This window comes from Plecotus auritus (genome assembly GCF_963455305.1).
Source record: "Plecotus auritus genome assembly, chromosome: 5".
NCBI lineage: Eukaryota > Metazoa > Chordata > Mammalia > Chiroptera > Vespertilionidae > Plecotus > Plecotus auritus.
Window position 1 is genome coordinate 65825166 of NC_137776.1, and position 21265 is coordinate 65846430.

General features: G+C 37.2%; 1 protein-coding gene across 1 annotated transcript in view; it reads right to left on the bottom strand.

The window, feature by feature from the left end:
- RIF1 (replication timing regulatory factor 1) overlaps positions 1-21265 on the bottom strand; it is a 69798-nt gene that overhangs the window by 23360 nt on the left and 25173 nt on the right. Inside the window, exons 10-21 of the mRNA XM_080670017.1 lie at positions 20273-20424; positions 12370-12487; positions 11541-11714; positions 10787-10897; positions 10027-10089; positions 9093-9193; positions 7029-7115; positions 6342-6415; positions 5695-5875; positions 4265-4372; positions 3751-3900; positions 401-500 (exon numbers count right to left, since the gene is read on the bottom strand). Of these exons, the coding sequence (XP_080526143.1) occupies positions 401-500; positions 3751-3900; positions 4265-4372; positions 5695-5875; positions 6342-6415; positions 7029-7115; positions 9093-9193; positions 10027-10089; positions 10787-10897; positions 11541-11714; positions 12370-12487; positions 20273-20424 (1419 nt within the window). The remainder of the gene's footprint in view (positions 1-400; positions 501-3750; positions 3901-4264; positions 4373-5694; positions 5876-6341; positions 6416-7028; positions 7116-9092; positions 9194-10026; positions 10090-10786; positions 10898-11540; positions 11715-12369; positions 12488-20272; positions 20425-21265) is intronic.

Below are 21265 nucleotides of genomic sequence, written 5' to 3' on the forward strand. Positions count from 1 at the left end.
TCTATTAAACTTAATGTCAACTCAATGATTATTTCAAATCAGACTACCAAGTAAGAACATTTTTATTTTAGCAAACGTCAAAGTTTCTTGTCTAGATAATCCCTTGCACCGAATGGAGTAAGTAAAATTATTTGACTAGGCAATGTCTTACACAGGATATTTGTCTTTCTGAGTTATAACAAGCAGTAAAGTCATTTTGTGCCGTGTGGGGGGGGGGGGGGAGGGGGGGGGAGAATGAGTATATTTCAAAAGTGTTCCTAGCATAGTAACTGACATTGTTATACAGTATCAAAAATAGGTAAAATGAGGTGGAGAAAACCATTAGAATTTGCCATGACAACAGTTTAGACAGTCAGTTTTATAAAATATATGAACAAATAAAGGTAAAGAAAATACTTACATTTAACTCTGGACTGAATTTTAATATTATATGGTGAGAAGTCGATGCTATCAACCACTACAGTAATAACATGAACGATCCTATCCAAGAACAACAAATTCTAGAGAAGAATAATTAAAAGTATTAAAAACTTTCAATTACTGGAAGTTTTCAAAAACAGTAAACACTGACAAAATTGTAAGACTTTTACTCCCATATATAATTTACAATAACACACAAGTGATAGTTTATACCATGTAAGTTACATTAAGTATAGGTTATGAATATTTCTCAGTTAACTGCTGTGTGCCATGTACTATACTTTTTTCTCAACATACAGAGAAAATAATCCAGCTTTAAGATGGTCATAAAACTCAACATATAAACGCATCAATTGGGAATGGAAGAGCTACGTTTATAATTAGATTTTTGATCAAATTCCTCTGGAAAATTGCAAGTCTTCACTAAACCCAGAGAAAACAAACAAAAAAATTAAAAGGTTGCTAAGCTACTTCACTCCCCTTCCTTCCCCTCCTCCAATCCAACTGAAATAAAAATAAGCCCATAAAAGTATCAGAGATTTTTCTGGAAATTTATTTAAACAGGGCAGGTGTTTTGTGGAGATGTGGCGACAGGTTTCAAGGAAAGACTAAAAATAAAAGGAAATCCCAGCACAATGAGTCAAAGTATACCTCAATAGCTTTTCACCCAACTGGAGTGGCTTAGTGGTTGAGCACTGATCTATGAACCAGGAGGTCACATTGATTCCTGATCAGGGCTGGATCCCCAGAAAGGGGTATGTAGGAGGCAGCCAACCAATCATCACTGACATTTCTCTCTCTCTCTCTCTTCCCCCCCCCCCCATCCTCTCTCGAAAATCAATAAAAACATATTTTAAAAAATAGACTGGGCTTAAAAAAAAATAAGAAGCAAAGCACAAACACATGTAGAGAAATAAAAGGAACACAAGATAAACCCAAAGGTCTAAAAACCATGATTGTCAGTCCCTCATTGTGCGGCTCTGGGTGCAGTTTTGATCAGTAAATGCCTCCACTTTCTGTATTACCTGCTGCTGTTGTATTTCTCCATCATAAAGATTTAAAGCGGGTCAACCAGGTCATTACATCTTAATAACAAGCATTACTGTAGAGTGATTGTGTGTAGATACCCATTAGCCATCAGGGTGTGTTTTTTTAACCCGCTGTGTGTGTGGGTAGGATTAGAAAGGTGAACTGTTCAGAAATTCTCTGAACGGGCTGTGCGGACAGGACAAGCAGGTAATGAGTGCTGCTCTGGCATTCATCCAGGAACCACTAGCAGAAGTGGCACCGCCCGTCTAACATGAGCATAGGTGCTTCATGACAAACATTCCTAACATGTTCAACTGCATAATGTTCTGGCACTGTATTTTGAATGACATTAATTTATTAAATAAATTGTATAAATCCTATCTAATAAGAGAGTAATATGCAAATTGACCATCACTCCAACACACAAGATGGCTGCCCCCATGTGGAAACAAGATGGCCACCACAAGATGGCCAGCAGGGGAGGGCAGTTGGGAGGAACCAGGCCTGCAAGGGAGGGCAGTTGGGGAGCACCAAGTCTGCAGGGGAGGGCAGTTAGCGGTGACCAGACCTGCAGGGGAGGGCAGTTAGGGGCAATCAGGCTGGCAAGGGAGCAGTTAGGCATCAATCAGGCTGGCAGGGGAGTGGTTAGGGGGTGATCAGGCTGGCAGACAGAAGCAGTTAGGGGCAATCAGGAATGCAGGCAGGCGAGCAGTTGGGAGCCAGCAGTCTTGGATTGTGAGAGGGATATCCGACTGCCCATTTAGGCCGGATCCTACCAGACTGGAGATGGTGCAGGCTGGGCTAAGGGACACCCCCCTCCTGTGCACGAATTTCGTGCACTGAGCCTCTAGTAAATAAATACAAACCCACGTAAAATGATACTCATTTAAAAGGACTACAGAGTACTGCTAATGCAAGAAAATTTCCTAAGATGAAGACACAGTGCTTTAGATTGAAAAGGTCTATCCAGTATTTAAAAGAATAATGTAAAAAGATGCCCCAAGACACACCCTGATGAACTGTATAAATTACAAATATTAGGGGGGGAAAAATCTTAAAATGTACAGAAAAAAAGGCTAACAAGAAAATTAACATCAAACTATTTATTTGCAACAGAAGCGATAACAAATTAACTTTACTGCAAAATTCTGTGATACAAATTACCCTGTATAAGTAACTATATCTAAAACTCAAATCTTTTTAACAAAACTTGATAGGTGGTAAAAACAAAAATTTGTAGAATTGTAATATATCCATCTCTTCACTTGCTGGGCTAGAATCTTAACATCTATAGGATGTTAACTCTTCAAATCTGACAGATTTGAGTAGTATGTATCTAAAAGAAATAGGGTAGAGCCCAGCTGGCGTGGCTCAGTGGTTGAACGTTCTACCTATGAACCAGGAGGTCATGCTTCCATTCCCGGTCAGGGCACATGCCCAGGTTGCGGGCTCAATCTCCAGTGTAGGGCATGCAGGAGGCAGCTGATCAATGATTTTCTCTCATCATTGATGTTTCTATCTCTCTCTCCCTCTCTGAAATCAATAAAAACATATTAAAAAATAATAAAAAGATAAAATAGGATACACACACACACACACACACACACACACACACACACACACACACACACACACATATATATATATATATATATATATATATATATATATATATAAAAACATGTAAAGTATAAAGCCTGATTAAAATGTTAGTAAAGCCCTAGCCCGTTTGACTCAGTGCATAGAGCGTCGGCCTGTGGACTGAAGGAAGGGTCCTGGATTCGATTCCGGTCAAGGGCACATGCCTGGGTCATGGGCTCAATTCCCAGTAGGGGGCCTGCAGGAGAGAGCCAATCAATGATTCTCTCTCATCATTGATGTTTCTATTTCTCTTTATCCCTCTCCATTCCTCTCTGAACATATTTAAAAAATAATAAATAAAATAAAATGTTAGTAAAGGGAAAAACAAAATGAAAAAAATGTAAAGTAAAAGAATATATACTCTATTTCTAATTATATGAGAATTTAAATATACTTATTAAAACACAGAGCTCATCTTTACTTATATGCTACATAAGACATAGAAAGGTTAAATAAACCGATATATACAAAGAAAACCCCAAATCCAACCTGGAGTGTATCATGCTAAATGAAGTCAGTCAATCAGAGAAAGATAAGTATCACATGATCTCACTCATATGTGGAATCTAATTAACAGAAAAAATTGATGAACGGAGTGGATCCAGAGACATGGAAATAATCCTTTAAATTAAAAAAAGGTCAGGATCAGGATAAACTCACCGAAAAATCTTCATCTTCCAAACTGACCATTATCTTGGAAGAAAGCTCCTCACAGCACAAATTCTCTTCTGCAGTTGCCACCAAAGCAGCACAGCGGGCAAATGCTCTATACAATTCTGACCAAGTTCTAAGTAAGGTCTTCATGGTGGCCTAACAATAACATTAAAAAACACACACACCAAAAACTTGTGATTTACATGTCAAATACCTAATAGAATACATCATTAACATTTAAAAAAATACTAACATTAAAAGTGTTATAGAAGAAACAAGCATAGGATAATAAGTTTGCCATCCACCAACAAAGCTCTAATGGGAGAACTGTAGTAATGCCAAATACCAACAGTTATCAAGTGTTAAAAGGAAGTTATCTCTTCTCCATTTTCCTTTCTTTCATACTGATTAAGTCATAAAAAAGTCTTGGTACAATTACTATGATAATTCATTAAAAAGGATAAAATAATGTTTTCAGAAAAATGCAAATTCCTTAGGTAAAAATTTGACATTGCCTTACCCCTGGAATTTTCTGTGCTGAAAAAATGTGATTTATTGGTAGAGTCAATGCACCATAGATGGCACTAAAATTATGTTCTAAGGCATCACCTTGATTCACTTCATTGGTCTGAAACAAGAAAAATTATAAAGAAATTAGATATATCACCTAATTTTAGTGTGATAATTATTAATATCATACAATGTGTAGTGAATAGAATTGTGTCCCTCAATGTTCAGATGTTCATGAGATGGTAAACTCCTCACACCATAACCGAATGTGATCTTATTTGGAAACAGGGTCTTTGCAGATACAATCAAAATTTAAAAAGTCAAATGGTCACCTTATAAGAAAAGGGGAATTTAGACAGAGAAGATATAAAGAAGAATGCCATGTGAAAATAAAGGTTGAGACTGTAGTAATGCATATAGAAGTCAAGGAACATCAAGAATTGTCAGTGACCATAGCAAGCTATGAGAGAGCCATGAAACAGATTCTCCCTCAAGAGGTCCAGAGAAACCTGCCAAACACCTTGATTTTGAATGTCTGACCTTCAGAGCTATAAGAGAATAAACTGCTGTTTCAAGCTATCAATTTGTGGTATAATTTGTTACAGCAACTCTGAGAAACAATGCACTATGTTTCAAGTCCTAACAAGGAATCCCAGAGATGACTCCAAAATCGTTTATGGTACTACACACTGAAGGTAGCATTCAGGAAAGGACTTAAAAAACAGGGCCTTGCAGTCCTTCAAACACTGGGAAAATATTTAAAAATGTGCACCTATTTTCTTCCAGAAGAATGTGTTTAATGATGTGCTGGCCTGAGTAGCCAAAATAAAGGCTATTGCAGTCTCACTTAATAAATTCTTCAGTCATCACTTCATTTGAGAGTTATGGTGAAATATTTCCCGAAGAATAATTTTTAAAGATTGATAAAATAGTTGAAAACCACCAAGGGACAGAACGTAAACTCCACAACTCTGCCAATATTGCCACATATTTAAATGTAAGGACCAATCAACTCTCAACAGATTACTGATTTAGGTACTACTATATGGCTTCACTAACATGGCTTGATCATGAGAATCCTAACATACAGTCTCGTCAAGATGACAGTTATTATTCCCCAAAATACAAATACTGAAAGAACTCAAGATACACACGTGAAAATTTGTATCATATGTGAGTGTTCTAGCGTTAGAAGCTCTATTGGAGAAAATGAACTGGATTAGTCCCCCTTAAATTATACTTTATTGAACAATAAGGCAGAAATGCAATGAAAAGAAATCAAGTAATCGTAAAAGTAGAAAATGAACCAATCACAGGAAAAAAATTTAATACCTTCTATTCAAATGCAAGCTTCTATTCATTTACTCAAATGCTCTAACAAGAAAAAAAATTCCTTAAATCTTGGGGGAAACATAAATATGTAGCAGACTTTTATCATACCTGATTAATCAATTCGGTTAATGGAATGACTATAATGCTCCACATTCTCCAGAGATGCTCCTTGTTTTCCAACTGTTTTGCATTTTGATCAATAACATTTAAAACAGAGTCACTGAAAGCTAGTGGTGAAGTTGGACCAGAAAGAACACAACCTACAAGTGTTTCCAGGTTAAGAAAAAACCTAAAGAGAAAATTTGGAACCATGAAATAAACTGTATGTTTTCCCAAAATTCATTAATTACACTGCAACACAATTCTAAAAATAACACAAAAACAAGAAATGAATTCCAAATCTTATTTTTTGACAAAATTTATTATATATTGTCAACCCAGAGAATCTTATTCATAACAAAGCCACCTTTCCAAGATAAACAAAGGTTCTTTTCAGCCCGGCCACCCTGTGCTCAGTGGTTGAGCACTGACCTATGAACCACGAAGTCACTGCTGGATTCCCAGTCAGGACACATGCCCAGGTTGCAGGCTCAATCCCCCAGGGGGAGAGTGTGGAGGGAAGGTGCAGGAGGCAGCCAATCAATGATTCTCTCTCATCACTGATGTTTCTATCTCTCTCTCACTCTCCTTTCCTCTTTGAAATCAATTAAAAAAAAAAATCTATATATTTTAAAAATATTTTCAGTTTAAATTACCTTTCATCTTCTACACCATATCCCAAGAGATTATTGTTGAAAATTAATTGAATTAAGAATAAAGCAGGCGTTCCCTGAAGAAAGATGAGAGATTGCAGTCAATCTTCTTGTTATAAAGAGTACAATCTTCTTGTTACACTTGTTTTCTACAATTATGTGAAACATGATCCATTTAAGGTTGACAAAATTTAACTTATGACATATATGACAAAAACAAGAATAAAAATGTATTTGTATAAACTGACCAAAGAATCAAGCTCTTTATTATTTTAATCACAGCTGTTCCATGTACAATGAGAAATGGTGACAGATTCCAGACATAAAAATTGTTAACTTAAAACTTGCTGGCCCAACAATACCTATATTTTGCTGATATTAAGTACACCTTTCACAATTTAGCCAATGTTACTAAACTTGCAAAATTTGTAGCGGTAACCAACACTATTATTATGTACAAGCAAATAGAAATCTTTCCTTCTGAAACCCCTTTTAATCCCAGAAAATAATGCCCTTAATAGTGACATACTTAATTTTTTACATTATTACTCTATCAATTTTTTAACATAATCAGCAAATCCAATTTTCTTAAAATTTTACAACTTAAGCCTCACTATTTGAAGAAAGGGAAATCATGGAAGTTTTCTTTTTGGCTCATATTAATCATATAATAACATTTAAGATACTTGCATTAAGAATATCCATATTAGCAACCTGATATGCTGGTGAACCCAATACTTTCTGAGGAAGTCCTTTAATTGTAATTTCCATGAGAACCTAAGAAAGACAAAGATTTTATAATAAGTGATCCATATAGTACTTTATATAGTAAAGATCTACATAGTATTAACTCTATTTTTAATTGAACGATTTATGATACTTTCAATAAATATATTGTCATTATAATGTTGCACTAGTTTAAAAAGTTCAAATGCAGAAATATAAAAACTAAAATGACAAAGTCCTTCTTTATTTCCAGGGATAACTAATGTGAGTTTAGAGTTTATTTTTCTAGACCACCTAAATTTCCATATATGTAAGTATACCAAGAAACATCTTCTACGTGTGGCTATCATACTCTTTTATACCATTATACAAGTGATATTTTACTAAGATACTATCACCTTCATCTGACTTTGTGGAGTTTTCACATCAATATCTGTAGACACATGTCTAACTGCTATATGAACATACATAATTTATGCAAACATTTTTTCTATTAATGGCTTGAGGCTATTTCTAGCTTTTTATATTACAAAATGAAATTCTTCAATGAATTATGTACTCACTAGTAGCAGAAGCAAGTATTTCTAAGAATTCCTAACTAAAAGCTGAATCTAAGACATGCCTCTCAAATATGAGAACCTAGCAAACTGTTGATCCAAACTATCACTATACCAATATTAACCTGAACTATATAACAAAAGTGACATAACAAAAAGGAAAACTGTTGTTAGTGAAAATATGCTTCACATATACTCATTTGAAGCAGATACTAATGATAATAATCAATAGCATTTGTTAATTCATTTACTTTGTTCCTGGAGTATTGTATACGTATCAACCCATTCTGTGAGAACACTGCATTCTTTCTTAACAGAGACAAGAAAAATAGATCAATTGCCCTACTTCATTCAGCTAATAAATAGGCTGAGATTCAACCTAGCCAGCTCCAGAACCCTTGCTATTAACCATTATGCTCGACTGCCATACTAGGTATTGTCACAACACATACAGGAAACAGACTCAGATTTTATGTTAAGAGTATTGTTTGCTCCATCTGCAGCTTATTTGGGGAGATTCACTACTATAAAAAGTGTATCTAATTAGCTTTTTTTCTACTCTCCTATATATAAAAGAGATGTTTAATATCAATGTCATTATGTTGGTTACAGAGATTTCATTTAATGCCCTGGCCAGTGTGGCTCAGTTGGTTGGAGCATCGTCCCATACATTGAAAGGTGGCGGGTTCGAATCCCAGTAAGGGCTCATACCAGGGTTTCCGTTTCCATCTCCCAGGCCTATGTGGGAGACAACCAATTGATATTTCTCTCTCACATTGATGTTTTCTCTCTGTGTGTGTGCGTGTCTCTCTTTCCCTCTCCCTAAAATCAATGAAAAACATATGCTTGGGTGAGGACTTAAAAAAGGTTCATTTGAAACGCGAAAGATCCATAATAAGATTATTACATTTCTTAAGTGTACAAAGTAACAATTAGTGGAGCTTTGTAATCTTTTTTTAAAAAAAATATATTTTATTGATTTTTTACAGAGAGGGAGAGGGATAGAGAGTTAGAAACATCAATGAGAGAGAAACACAGATCAGCTGCCTCCTGCACACCCCCACTGGGGATGTGCCCACAACCAAGGTACATGCCCTTGACTGGAATCAAACCTGGGACCCTTCAGTCCGCAGGCCGACACTCTATCCACTGACCCAAACCGGTTAGGGCGAACTTAGCAATCTTGTCATAATATTAGTGTTCATCCAAGTTTCTTCAGTTCAAATTTCATATCCTTTACCTAATTTTCTCTCTGTAGTTTATCCTTCTCATCATAATGAAAGATTTTTATAGTTGACATTATAGCTATTTACTTTGTTTTCAAATCACTATTAAGTTAATGGAATAGCATTTATTACATGGCCAAACTCATGATTAATACTTGTTATGTTTTCCCAAATCCTGATCTGCAATATAAAATTCAATTTCAAAGAGTGGTTTTTAAATACCAGCATATAGGTATTGTACTTACCAGTGTTTTTGATACAGGAAATACTTCCGATTTCACTATGGTTTGCAAAGATTTTAATAGGAGGGTCAAAACCTCAGAACCTGGTCTCTCTTTTTTGTTACCTATGAACAAGTAAAAGCATGAATGTACTTCTAAACATACAAGTACTACAGGCCCGGTGCATGGATTCGTGCACCAGTGAAGTCCCTTGGCTTGGGCTGCAGGGATTGGGCTGAAACTGGCACACCACCTGCCGCTTCTGCCTGCCGTTACCACTCATCCCAGCCCCACTGCGCCTGCCGCAGGCTCGCCCCCAGTCAGTTGATCGGGAGAGGCTCGTGCCACTGCAGCAGCGCTCACCAGCTGCAGCAGCGCTCACCAGCCATGGGCCCTGCATCTGGCCCCTGTCAGTCAGCTGAGCGGTGCTTCCACTGTGGGAGCACACTGACCACCAGAGGGCAGCTCCTGTGCTGAGCATCTGCCCCCTGGTGGTCAGTGCACGTCATAGTGACCAGTCGTTGGGTGGCTTAGGCTTTTGTATATAGATAGATAGATAGATATTCAGGGGTAAAAATAAACATTTAAGAAAGCTATGAAAATTATTTTTTTACTAAATCCAAAAAATGCTTTGTGCTCTGGCCAGTGTAGTTCAGTTGGTTGAGCGTTGTCCTATGCACCTAGGTCACCTGTTTGGTTCCCTGTCAGGACACATGCCCAGGTGGCGGCTGTGCAGGAACCAGCCAATCAATCTTTCTCTCTCATCCATCCTTTTCTCTCTCTCCCTCTTCCTTCCTCTCTCTCTAAAACCATTGAAAACATATATATAAAGTGCTTTGTTAAAAACTAGTCTGGAAGCTATAGTTCAAAAAATTGTCTTAAAATAAATTTTATATATAAAAGCCAAATAATTCACTGAGTGCTATAAAAATCATTTGATCAGTATTATGGTGCTTACCTGATTCAATAACTAACTTCACCAAGTTAATTAGCTCTTTCCAAATAGCACTGACAACTGCATCTGTCAAAATAAAACGTAAAGTACTTTAGAACAAAGTAGGTATGACTATAATGGCACTCCTCTCATGCTTATACTAAAGAAATTGAGCAATACTTAATTTAGAATATAATTTTCCTTGTAATATTCAACTTTATAATTAATCAGTTTATAAAACACTATCACCTTATTTTTGTTAAAGCAAGAAATGTGGTTGGTTTTTTTTTTTTTTAAGGACTGTACCATATTAACACTGGGTCATGTAACTATAGTTAATTCTTTTCTTTCCCCTTCACCTGTATGTTCTGTATTCAATATCTTAAACTTTTGAGCCAACAAAAAACAAAGATCAGAATACCTAAAAACCACTAGAAAAAAATTTCCCAAGCCAATTAAATAACAAACTATTTTATTTATGAAACTTCTTCTCTTCCTTTGATAGGCTATTGAACAAAGGAGTTTAGGTGTAGATGATGGTACAATAGAGTCTGGGCTTGATTCATGGCTCTACCATTTACTTTGTGACTTTGCACAGGTTATTTACTTACAGAACAATGGAATTTTCTCATCTGGAAAACTGACTAACACAAAAGATTGTTGTGCGGATTAAATGAACTATATCTTACAACATAATCTAGATAATAGGTGACACTATATAACTATTTGCTATTTTATTTGCTTTTTGAACAAATAATTTTAAAAACTTCTCTTAAATAGTTACCAGGAGCATCTTTTCCAACTGCAACAAAGCTATCATGAACAGCAGTGATAAGTGTATTTGCATATTTGGAAAAAAAAGAAGAGTTGCTGATTAACGGATATTCGAGAGGCTCTAGAACAAAAAAGAGACAACTGTGTAAAACCACTTTATGAAATAAACTTCTCAATATAAAATTTTAGGTGGTCTGATGTTTTCCATTTAAAAAGCTTATACTTATTTCATAATTACAAAAAATTTTTATTAAACTGTATTTCGATTCTAAATTCCAAATTATACACAAATAATATTTACAAATAACATCTACCTGAATTTGTTTTTTCTTTTTGTTAATCCTCACCTGAGGATATTTTTCCATTCATTTTTTAAGGAGAGTATAAGAGAGGGAAAGAGAGAAAAACATCGATGTGAAAGAAACACATAGATTGGTTGCCTCCTGCACAAGCCTTGACCAGGGCCCGGGCCAGGGAGAAGCATGTAACCAAGGTACCCTTGACCGGAATCAAACCTGGGACCCTTTAGTCCCCAGGCTGATGCTCTATCCACGGACACAAACCGGCTAGGGCACATCTACCTGAATTTTAATGCTACTGTTAGACAGACTCATTTAAGCTTTTTAAAAGTCACATGCTAAAAAAAATATGAACTAAGAAACTTTAAGCTCATTTCTAAAATCATTCCAGTACTAATCAAATCACCTCCAATTAACTGTGTTCTATACTGTTTTAATAACTGAAATTATTTTTAAAGTAAATACCTAAGCTCAGTACAAGTTTGTTTTGCTTAGCAAAACTTAAAACTTCTGGACCCAACAGAAAATGAAGTAACATTTCAAGTCCTAAAAGTTGAATAGAGGGGATTGTGGCCATTACACCAAAATTCGAACTCAAGTTCATCCGGGTGGTTACCGAGGCTCCATATGGGGAAGCACCTTTAAAGCAAAAAAAAAAAAAAAAAAGTTATGTAAGCTTAAATTATCTACCCAAATGAATATATTGGTTACTTCCTTCCAATGAAATGTTCCTTCAAATGTAAACAGTGTGTTTCTCAAATAAGAATTGTAAGTTTTTGTTTAAAACCCACAGAATTCCAATTAAATATTATTAGGTTAAGAACAAGATTATTTGTTACACACCATTTAAATGAATATAATTTTCAGGCATTAATCCATACCCTGAATTATTACTATGCAGGCATTCCTTAAACTTAAGAATAAAATTTTGGCTCAGAACAGCTAACAGAAAATAATAGCAGCAAATAACTTTCTTTCATGGTGTACATGCTAAGCCACATTTCTTACATCTCTTAAGATGTTGTTTTTAATAGTGTCCCTTAAAATACTGGCTCTGAAACCAACACAATTATCTGTAATGTACCTCAAATAATGTACTGGGAAAAAGTTGATCTTTTCCAACTACAACAATGCAATTATTGCAGTAAACATTAACAATCGAGAATATATAACCGTCTTTGTGATGGGGGACCAAAATTATGAACTCCTTCATTTCATGTGAATAACACTGAACAAAGCATTCTGCCAAAGCATTTTTTTAAGAAGATAAAAAACAAGTATGTCTATCTCTTACCTTTGTGTTGAGGGGTCATAGGACTTAAGCCTGGAGAAGTAGCTAGTCGAGATGAACTGCCCTGAGATGAAGCATTAGCATCAATGCTTATTGTGCTTTGAATTAGAGGCATACAAACCTATTAGGGTAATAATAATAAAAAGGAAACGATATTTGTAAACTGCATAATTTCCTTTTCTTTTTTTAAAAAAAGCCTTGTATAATACAGTTGATTTTCTTTAAGAAGCAGCATAAATTCTCTTAATATGTTGAATTTTATGAGCTATTTCAATACACAGGCAAAAAACTGAAATTTGGACAAGTGAAAACTTTAACAAACTGTATTTACCCCTAGATGCATACTATCTATAAATTTCAGTTCTAAATTCCAAATTATACACAAATAATTTTTGCAAATAACATCTACCTGAGCTTTAATGCTATTGGCAGACAGACTCATTGTAAGGTTTTTTAAAACCTGCTAAAAATATATGAACTAAGACAACTTCAAACTCATTTCTAAGATAATTCTGCACCAGTCAAATCTAGCCAATGAGAATAAATTATGCCAATGACTGGGGACAACTGGATAAGGTTGGCCTAATAGGACCTCACAATGGCAAAATTTCAAAAAATTACGGTACCAATTATGTAATACTATCAATGTCCAATTTTAATTAGTTCATCTCCCACCAAGTTTAGAAGCTGTTATATTAAATTTTAACATGTTAAAAATTTCAAGTATATTTAAAGTCTCCCTTTCTAAGAATATACTCACTGCTTATTAGATATTTACATAGACTAGAAGACAAGGACTTACAGATCCAAAATTAAAATATACTGAAAATCCAAGATAAGCAATAAAAAAGATAAAAGCTATCGCACCTGTCCTGTTTTATACTTAACTAAAAAAAATGTTTAGGCCCTGGGCATATAGCTCAGTTGGTTAGAGCATTGTCCCCATACAACTAAGGTTGTGCATTCTCTCCGCAGTCAGAGCACATATAAGAAACAACCAATGGAATCCTCTTTGCTGGTCCAGGGCACTGCAAACACATGAACAGCAGACACGGGAGCAGCCTGCTCCTGTCTAAGGAGCAGCAGCCCCGTGAGCAACCCGCCACAGGCCTAAGAGCAGCAGCTTCACGTGGCCTGCCCCTGTCCAAGGAGCAGCAATTGTGTGAGCAACCAGTTTCCCTGTCTGAGGAGCAGCAACCACGCGAGCAGCTTGCCCCATCCGAGGAGCAGCAGCCGCTTGAGCAGCCCACCCACTACTGAGGAGCGGCAGCCCCACACAGCCAGCCCCACTCTGAGGAGCAGCAGCTGCGCGCAGCCCACACCCTGCACCTGTCCGAAGAGCAGCAGCTGTGCCGCATGAGCAGCCAGCCACCTTCCAAGGAGCAGCAGCTGTGTAAGCAGCCCACCCCCTTCTGAGGAGCAGCAGCCACACGAGCAGCCTCCCCCCATCTGAGGAGCAGCAGCCACATAAGCAGACCGCCCACGTCCAAGGAGCAGCAGCCCTGTGCAGTCCGCACTGGTCCGAGAAGCAGCACCCACACGGAGCCTGCACCTGTCTGACGAGGAGGAGCCGGGTGAGTGGCCCGGCCCTGTCCGAGGAGCATCAACAGCACGAGCAGCTCACTCCCATGCGAGGAGCAGCAGCCGCATGAGCAGACGGCCCCCCATCCGAGGAAAAGCAGCTGCACAAGCAACCCGCACCCGTACAAGGAGCAGCAGCCCTGCAAGCAACCTACCCCTGTCCAAGGAGTGGCGGCATCACAAGTAGCCCATCCCATCTGAAGAACAGCAGCAGCACGCAGCCAACCTCCATCTAAAGAACAGCAGCCAGGCGAGCAGCTGGCCCCGGTCCATGGAGCAGTGGACACGAGCAACCCGTCCCCATCCGAGGAGCAGCAACCTCATAATCACACCACCCCCGTCCAAATAACAGCAGCTATACGAGCAGCCTCCCTGACCAGCCAGAGGAGGGACCACTGCTGCGAACAGCACCCACCAGGGGAGCCGCTGCCAACTGAGAAGGAGCTGCTACCGTAACCGCCCGAGGAGCAACCGCAGCCAGAGGAGCAGCTGCCACCCAAGGAGCAGCCCCTGCACAGCTAGACATCAGGATCAGTCGGTGAGACAAAAAATGGATAGACAAATATACCCCCAAAGGAAAGTAAAGGAGGTATCGCCAGAAAAGCAACTAAGTGAAACAGAGGCATGCAATATGTCAGAAAAAGAATTCAGAATAAGCGTCAGAGTTCATAAACCGATGAAAGAAAAAATCAACAACTTATGTAAGAATCAAGAAGAAATGAAGAGTGATATAGCTGCAATAAAAAACACCATGGAAAGTTTCAACAGTAGACTAGGAGAAGCGGAGGACCGAATTAGTGAACTAGAAGATGGAAGCAAAACACAGCCAAACTGAATTGCAACTGGAGAAAAAAATTAAAAGACAGGAGGAGAGCCTAAAGGAGCTATGGGACAACATGAAACAAAGCAACATACGAATAATAGGGGTCCCAGAACAACAGAAAGAGGAACAAGGGTTAGAAGAACTATTTGTAGAAATAATGTCAGAAAACTTCCCTGATGTGGCGAAGAAAAAAGTCACACAAGCACAGAGAGTCCCAAACAGGATGAACCCAAAAAGACCCACACCAAGACACATCATAATTACGATGGCAAATATTCAGGACAAAGAGAGAATCTTTAAGGCTGCAAGAGAGAGAAAGAAAGTTACATACAAGGGAGCTCTCATTAAATTATCGAATGACTTCTCAACAGAAACACATCAGGCCAGAAAAGAATGGAAGGAAATTTACAAAGTGATGCAAACCAAGGGACTGAATCCAAGAATACTCTATCCAGCAAGGTTATCATTCAAAATTGAAGGGGAAATAAGGAACTTCACAAAAAAAAATGCTAAGGGAATTTATCACTACCAAACCAGCAATGCAAGAAATGCTAAAGGGACTGGTGTAAAAAGAAGAAATAAAAAGGTAAGAAGGAACACAGACACAAAAAATAAAAATGGCTACAAATAAGTTCCTTTCAATAACTCTAAACGTAAACAGACCAAATGCTCCAATCAAAAGACATAGAGTGGCTGAATGGATAAAAAAACACAACCCATATATATGCTGACTAAAAGAGACCCAACTCAGAAAAAGGGACTCATACAGACTGAAAGTGAAGGGATGGAAAAACATCTTTAAGGCAAATGGAAATGAAAAAAAAGCTTGGGTAGCAGTACTTATTTCTGACAAAATAGACCTCAAAGCAAAGGCCATAACAAGAAAAAAGGAAGGCCACTTCATAATAATAAAGGGATCGATACAACAAGAGGATATAACCCTGGTAAACATATATGCACCCAATGCAGGAGCATCCAAACTCCTGGACGATATCAAGGGAGAGATCGACAACAATACAATCATAGTAGGGGACTTTAATACGCCACTGACATCACTGGATAAATCCTCTAGACAAAAAAATCAGCAAAGAAACAACAATTCTAAATGACTCACTAGATCAGATGGACCTAATTGACACCTTCAGAGCATTTCACCCCAAAGCCACGGAATATTCATTCTTCTCAAGTGCACATGGGACATTTTCAAAAATAGACCACATATTGGGTCACAAACAAAGTCTCCCCAAATTCAAAAAGATTGAAATCATATCAAGCATTTACTCAGACCACAATGGCATAATATAAACAATAAACTACAATAAAAACATTCCAAAAAATTCAAACACTTGGAAGCTGAATAGCATGCTATTAAACAATGATTGGGTTATGAATGAGATCAAAGAAGAAATTAAAAACATCTTGGAGACTAATGACAATAAAAACACAACAATGCAAATACTATGGGACACAATGAGAGCAGTCCTGAGAGGGAAGTTTATAGCTCTACAGGCCTACCTCAAAAGACAAGAAAAAATGGTAATAAATCATCTAACTCAACAACTCAAAGAATTAGAAAGAGAGCAACAAGAAAAGCCCACAGTGAGCAGAAGGAAGGAAATATTAAAGATCAGAGAAGAAATGAATGACACAGAGACCAAAAAAACCAATACAAAAGATCAATGAAACCAAGAGCTGGTTCTTTGAAAGGATAAACAAGATTGATGAACCTCTAGCCAGGCTCACCAAGAAGCAAGGAGAGAGGACCCAAATAAACAAAATCAGAAATGAAAGAGGAGAAATAACAACAGACCCCACAGAAATACAAAGGATTATTAAAAAATACTATGAACAACTCTATTCCAACAAACTAGTCAACCTGGAGGAAATGGACACATTCCTAGAAAAATACAACCTTCCAAAACTTACTCAGGAAGATACTAAAAATTTCAATAGGCTGATAACTATGGAAGAAATTGAAGTAGTCATCAAAATGCTTCCAGCAAACAAAAGCTCGGGGCCAGACGGCTTCACAGGGGAGTTTTACCAAACATTCAAGGAAGAACTAAAACCTATCCTCCTCAGACTATTCTTGAAAATTCAAGAGGAAGGAACACTTCCAAGCTCCTTCTATAAAGCCAGCATCACCCTAAAACCAAAACCAGATAAAGATAACACAATGAAAGAGAATTACAGGCCAATATCCCTCATGAATGTAGATGCCAAAATCCTCAACAAAATTCTAGCAAATCAGATCCAGCAGTGCATCAGAAAGATCATACACCATGACCAAGTAGGATTTATTCTGGGGATGCAAGGATGGTACAATATCCGCAAATCAATAAACGTGATACGTCACATAAACAAATTGAGAGATAAAAATCACAGAAATATCAGTTGATGCAGGAAAAGCATTTGACAAAATCCAACACCCTTTCTTAATAAAAACTCTCAGCAAGGTGGGAATAGAAGGATCATACCTCAACATAATAAAAGCCATATATGACAAACCCACAGCCAACATCATACTCAATGGGCAAAAACTAAAACCACTTCCTCTAAGAAAAGGAAAAAGACAGGGATGCCCCGCAATCACCACTCCTGTTCAACATAGTGCTGGAAGTACTAGCCATTGAAATCAGACAAGAGGAAGAAATAAAAGGCATCCAAATTGGAGAAGAATAAGTAAAACTGTCCTTATTTGCAGATGACATGATACTGTACATAGAAATCCCTACAGACTCCCATCAAAAAATTAGACTTCATAAATGAATTCGGCAATGTAGAAGGATACAAAATTAATGCCAAGAAATCTATGGCATTTCTATACACCAATAATGAACTTACAGAAAGAGAGACTAAAAAAGCAATCCCATTTACCATCGCACCAAAAAAATTAAGATACGTAGGAATAAACTTAACTAAGGAGGTAAAAGACCTATACACGGAAAACTACAGGACACTGAAAAAAGAGATAGAGGAAGACGTAAACAGATGGATGAACATACCATGTTCATGGATTGGTAGAATCAACATCATCAAAATGTCCATACTACCCAAAGCAATCTATAAATTCAATGCACTTTGCATTAAAATACCAACGGCATATTTCACAGACCTAGAACGAATTTTCCAAAAATTCATCTGGAATAAAAAAAGACCCCGAATAGCTGCAGCAATCTTGAGAAAGAATAACAAAGTAGGTGGGATCTCAATACCAGATTTCAAGCTGTATTACAAAGCCACTGTTCTCAAAACAGCCTGGTACTGGCACAAGAACAGATATATAGATCAATGGAATAGAATAGAGAACCCAGAAATCGACCCAAACCACTATGCCCAATTAATATTTGACAAAGGAAGCAAGAGCATACAATGTTGCCAAGATAGTTTCTTTAATAAATGGTGTTGGGAAAATCGGACAGATACATGCAAAAAGATGAAGCTAGACCACCAACTTACACCATACACAAAAATAAACTCAAAATGGATACAGGACTTAAACATAAGATAGGAAACCATAAAAATACTAGAGGAATCCATAGGCAGAAAAATCTCTGACATATGCCAAAGCAATTTCTTCACTGATACTGCTCCTAGGGCAATGGAAACTAAAGAGAAAATAAACAAATGGGACTACATCAAAATAAAAAGCTTTTGCACAGCAAAGGAAACCATCAACAAAAAACCATCAACTCGAAAGCCCACTGCATGGGAGAACATATTTACCAATGATATCAAGGATAAGGGTTTAATCTCCAACATTTACATGGAACTCATACAACTTAACAGAAAGAACATAAACAACCCAATCAAAAAACGGACAACTGATCTAAATAAGACACTTTTTGAAAGAAGACAGAAGGAAGGCCAAGAGACATATGAAAACCTGCTCAAAGTCACTAATCATCAGAGAGATGCAAATCAAAACAACAATGCGGTACCATCTCACACCTGTCAGAATGGCTATTATCAACAAGTCAACAAATGACAAGTGCTGGCGAGGATGCGGAGAAAAAGGAACCCTCGTGCTCTGCTGGTGGGAATGCAGACTGGTGCAGCCACTGTGGAGAACAGTATGAAGTTTCCTCAAAAAACTAAAAATGGAACTCCCATTTGACCCAGTGATCCCACTTCTAGGAATATATCCCAAGAAACTAGAAACATGAATCAGAAAAGATATATGCACCCCTATGTTCATAGCAGCACAATTCACCATAGCTAAGATTTGGAAACAGCCTAAGTGCCCATCAGCAGATGAATGGATTAAAAAACTGTGGTATATCTATACAATGTAATACTACGCTGCAGTAAAAAAGGAGTTCGTACCATTTTCAACAACATGGATGGAGATGGAGTGCATTATGCTAAGTGAAATAAGGCAGGCAGAGAAAGATAAATATCACATGATCTCACTCATTTGTGGAATATAATGAACAACATAAACTGATGAAAAAAAAAATAGAGACATAGAAACATCAATCAGAACGTCAAACCTCAGGGAAGGTAGGGGAGGGTGGGGGTAAGGGGAAAGATCAACCAAAGGACTTATATGCATGCATATAAGCCTAACAATGGACACAGACAACAGGGGGGTGGGGGCATGAATTGGAGGTGGGGGGTAATGGGGGAATAAGGACACATGTAATACCTTAATCAATAAAGAAATTAAAAAAAAAGAATCAACCAATGAATGCATAAAATAAGTGGAACAACAAATCAATGTTTGTCCATCTCTCTCTCTCAAATCAATAAAAAAATTTTAGAAAAAATTCAGAAACCAAGGATGGGATTAACTGCAAAAACAGAGGTACAGGTAAGATTAAGCCTGGGTCTAAATGCCCAGAGGATATCAATATCTAAAGAAATTTGTAAAATCATTTCAACAATATTGAAAACCTATGATGGGATTTAAATGATTGGTTATCACTATGTAGCCTGAAAAGAGGAACAAAAATAAGATTTAATCCAATTTTGTTATCTACCCAATATAGCATTTGATTTCTATTTTAGTAATATTGAATCTACTCTTAGTTATATTCTAAGTCCTCTGAAATTCCTTTTTAAAAATATTCATGTCTCTAAAAAATAGGTATTTGAGCCCTAACCGGTTTGGCTCAGTGGATAGAGCGTCGGCCTGCGGACTAAAGGGTCCCAGGTTCGATTCCGGTCAAGGGCATGTACCTTGGTTGCAGGCACATACCCATTAGGGAGTGTGCAGGAGGCAGCTGATCGATGTTTCTCTCTCATCGATGTTTCTAACTCTCTATCCCTCTCCCTTCCTCTCTGTAAAAAATCAATAAAATATATTAAAAAAAAAATAGGTATTTGAGTGTTTGCTAATTAAAAGGGCTTATCCTTTAAGGGAAATGAACTCAAGTCTGTCAAGAAAAAAGATCTTCTATATATTGTGGTCTGCTAACACAGCAAAAGTAACACTGAAAGATTAAAGAACACATTAATAAAGGAAACACAAAATATTATAATCAACACTTAGAACATTACCTGTTCAAAATTAGCAGGAAGATGAGGTCCAAGTCTCATTAGTAAATACCACCAGACTTCTAGTTTTGTTAGAGCTAGAGCTTCTGTTCGCACATGGATTGAACTCAAAGGCTGCATTAACAACTTTAGTCTTTTCGCACTACATAGTATTTCTTAAAAGAAAATGAAATAAGCACCCAGGTAAAAACATTTAAGAGCAAAAGATTACATTTTAAGAATGAATATGCAATAGTCCTTTTTTTTTTTTCCATATCAAGGGAATAAATTGTTTAAAAATTTTTTTAATCAACAGGTGTGTTCGTTTCACCCAAAATTTTCCCCTGACAAACTCCAGTACACCTAGACAACAATAGTTAGGAAGGCAACGACAAAAAAAAGGAGTATTATTTATTAAATACTGAGGGCCAGGGGTGATTTTGCAATCAAGCGACATTTGTCAATGTCAAATATTTTTGGTTGTTACAACTTGAGAAGCAAGGGTATGGAGAACACTACTGGCATCTAGTGAGGTGCATTCAGAAATGCTGCTAAACTTCCTTCAATACAGAGCAGTCCTCCACAACGAACTGTCTAGCCCGATATTCCAAAACGTTGAGAAACTGTCCAAGCTGCTTTGTATTCTTGACATCTCCACTTTATAGGTAAAAAATAGAGGCTTACTGCCTGGCTGGTGTGGCTCAGTGGTTGAACATCAACCCATGAACCAGATCACAGTTCAATTCTCGGTCAGGGCACATGCCAGGGTTTGGGGCTCAAACCCCAGTAGGGGCTGTGCAGGAGCCAGATGACTGATGACTATCTCACATCACTGATGTTTCTATCTCTCACTCCTCTCTCTCTAAAACGAATAAAAACGGATTTTTAAAAATAGAGGCATTTTTTACATTCTGTCAAAAATGGATATATTTAAATTTTGCTAGTAATTTATGTTATCAAGCATTATAACCATTGTTGCCATTAGATTTTGGAAACCTACATCTACATTAATAATAA